Source organism: Ananas comosus, linkage group 7 (genome assembly GCF_001540865.1).
Source record: "Ananas comosus cultivar F153 linkage group 7, ASM154086v1, whole genome shotgun sequence".
Taxonomy (NCBI): Eukaryota; Viridiplantae; Streptophyta; class Magnoliopsida; order Poales; family Bromeliaceae; genus Ananas; species Ananas comosus.
This window is the reverse complement of record NC_033627.1, coordinates 4,402,231-4,405,795: the sequence shown is the minus strand read 5'-3', so window position 1 is coordinate 4,405,795 and position 3,565 is coordinate 4,402,231. Positions and strand designations below refer to the sequence as shown.

General features: G+C 32.3%; 1 protein-coding gene across 1 annotated transcript in view; it reads right to left on the bottom strand.

Annotated features, from left to right (window-relative positions):
- LOC109712774 overlaps window positions 1-2,464 on the bottom strand; it is a 6,642-nt gene extending 4,178 nt beyond the window's left edge. Inside the window, exon 1 of the mRNA XM_020236528.1 lies at window positions 2,166-2,464. Within this exon, the coding sequence (XP_020092117.1) occupies window positions 2,166-2,464 (299 nt within the window). The remainder of the gene's footprint in view (window positions 1-2,165) is intronic.

Here is a 3,565-nt window from a genome sequence, read left to right as displayed (position 1 = left end):
TCCGTGCTTCCATAAGCATCCTAACCGCACTCTCTCTCTCTCTCTCTCTCTCTCTCTCTCTCTCTCTCTATATATATATATATATATATAAATTAGATTTTAAAATTATCATTTGCTCAATATAACTTACATATTAGTTACAATTAAACCTAAAATTTTTGGCCCCCTTGAGTTAAATCTTGGCTTTGTCTTGTCCCCGCCCAGAGGTTCAGGAACAAGCAAAGTTAGAAAAATATCAGTCTTGGTTTAGTATTGGAGTTGACCCAGACACCTAGTGTTTTGCTTTCAAACATATGACAGTTTCAACATTTTTGCTTTCCATTTGTTATGTTTGTTGAAAAGTCCCAAAGTTGTAGAAAAAAATTACAAAAACTATTAATAATTAAATTAGTTATAATGAAACTTCGACTAACAATATAAATGTTCATGCTACTTTTTCACAAAATACAGCTTACTCTCATGTTGCCTTCCATCAAAGAGAACAAAATATAATAAAAAACACATAAATAAATCAAAGTTGACTCCATACACAAGTTTCAGCCATCTCAGGTTGATGTCTAGAGTAATGTTTTTTTAGATCAATTTTAACTGAAACCTACAATCTCTGGTTTGGCACTAGTTTCATTCTCTACTTTTAGATCAACGCAAAAACAAAACCTCTATATTACCTTTGTGATTTCAAAGTTTTGACTGAAACTTAACTTGGTGACAATAATATCAAGATAAGTAGACATGGTTATTTCTCTTGCTATTCTAATATATGAATCCAATGAGCAATTTGGATGTTGACAATGATGTCTATGTGCCTAATGTAGATGTTATTTTCACGACAAAGATACTTACTGTCACACCAAAATCAACTTTTTGAAATATTAAACTGTGAGAAGTGAGAACTTAGATAAAAAATTCCAGTGTGAATACCAGTATGTAAATGCACAAACATCAGTATAACTCTCTACAATATATAAATTGCCGGTCTGTCTTTTTCCATTCACAAATAGACAGACCTTCTACGATAAGTCGATAACCAACATTAAAAAAAGGCAATGCTAAAAACACATCTTCAGCAGCATCTTTGTTAATTACTTAAGCAAATGTTACACACTAAATGTTTCAAGACAATATATTTCATAATTTTTCATTTATATATCACAAGAAGTTTCCAAGCCACCAAAATAAGGAAACAGAAAGTAACACCTCTCACTTACGGACTAAACTTCTCAAATCGACGATTCAAATGTTGCTCCCTTAGAAAGAAACATTGATATTGTAGACAGTACATCAAATTCTATCATCATCACAAATTTACAGACAAAAGCAAGAGAAAGTAAGAATGGCCAATACTATCTTTCTACATAAAATGGTAGTAAAACAACAAAATCAACAACGAAGCAGATAGTTGTCTCAGATTAGCTTATGAAGCTAGTTACTTATGATTTATTTATAACATAGTTTCCAATAGAATTATAACATAGTTTCCAAAAGAATAACTACAGCAAATTTGAACATAATTCATGACCAAGCTATATGAGAAGATTCCAACAATGAACCAAAGCCTCCTCAGCTGTATAGACATGAAAACACATAATCTGAATGCATGAAGTTTCTTACCAATTATTTGCTTGTCCAAGAAGTTCCTAGTAAAAAAAAAAGGAAACAAGAAAAGGCCCTGTACCCTTTAGATCTAGCAAATCTCAGTGCAATCATTGCAGAACCACCAATCATATCAGATTCAACAAGAAAATTATGCAGATAATAATCCTACCAATTGCATCACAATTTCTAAGAAAACTAAACTATGTGAAAAGACTAAGTGCGAACTTTAGTAACATGCTATTATCTACGTGGTAAATTCTGCAAACATAATATAGAGACCAAAATAAGTAAGATGGATGGCAAGTACACACAACTTGTCATCAGATGGTCTCTCATAAACAAAAAAACAAAAGGGTAAAGATGAAAAACCAATCATAACACATGTAATTATAGAGGAAACAGCTATATACTCTACCTACTCGCTTTCCTTTTTCGAAAAATCGCACGAATCGATCTGTCTATTAATCAGCTAAGAAACACCACGATCGTCTCAAACTACGCAAAGCAACGAGACCTAACACTCAAAAACCCTCGATTCCACCACAATCAACCCCCAAACAACCATCTACCTCCCCAGATCACCAAATCCAACCATTTCAACAAAAATCTCAGCAGAAAAAGGGATCAACAACGCTAAATCGAAGAGGAATAGGGCGATCGAGAGAGATCGGAGCTCACTGAATCCGTCCTCGACGAGGTAGTTGAAGGTGTGGCCATCGCAGTTGTAGGTGAACTTGTTGTTGCTCGCGGGAAGCTTCTGGAGGCATTGCGCGGCGATGGTGTTGAAGTTCCCGGAGAACTCCGTGTACTCTGCGAGGACCACCGTCCCCCGCGCCACGAAGCTGTAGATCAGCGACTGTTGCCCCATCTCCCACCTCCTCCTCCTCCTTTCCTCGCCGAAACCCTAGCCCTAACCCTAGATCTCGCCGCGAGGGAGAAGGGAAAGCGATCGGAGAGGACCGGGACAGGGTCGGGTGGAGTGGATTCCTTTTTCTCTCTTCTAGAGAGAGAAAGAGAGAAGAGAGAGAATGATGATAGACCGGACTAGTGTTACATAAAATAAAAATTTATATTTAATATATTTTTTTAATTATTCTAATTTCCCAATTTTGAATGTGAGAAAAAAAAACTAGGGTAAAGTGTATGGATAGTCCCTGTACTATCCTGATATTGTAACTTCCTTTTTATTTTTTTATCTTGAACTCATATTTTTGAATTGTCAAAAACTTAAATTTTCTTATGTAACAAATATTTTTAAAATTAATTAATCAATTTTTACTCATTTTTATAGTTTAAAAAAATTTTCTAATCAAATGCAGTTTATATTGGTCGTTAAAAAATATTAATTTTCATATAAAATATTAGATTAATAATTATTAAAATAATATAAATATTAGTTTAAAATAGTTTAACTATTTATTCGAATGACCCATTTAATATAAATATAAGTTGCTAAATAAACAAACTAAAAAATTGAGGGCACAAGGGATGGAATTGCACTGTTAGTATAGTACAGGGACTATACATATACTTTTACATTTTTAAAACGAATTTTCTTTTACTTNGTAACTTCCTTTTATTTTTTTATCTTGAACACATATTTTTGAATTATCAAAAACTTAAATTTTCTTATGTAACAAATATTTTTAAAATTAATTAATCAATGTTTACTTATTTTCTATAGTTTAAAAAAATTTTATAATCAAATGCAGTTTATATTGGTCGTTAAAAAACATTAATTTTCATATAAAATATTAGATTAATAATTATTAAAATAATATAAATATTAATTTAAAATAGTTTAACTGTTGATTCGAAGGACCCGTTTTTCAGAAATAATACGGCCTGTTTAATGTAAAGCATTCTAGCTTTATTTAAAAATATAATATAAATATAAGTTGCGAAATAAACAAACTAAAAAATGGAGGGCACAAGGGACGGGATTGCACTGTTGTATAGTACAGGGACT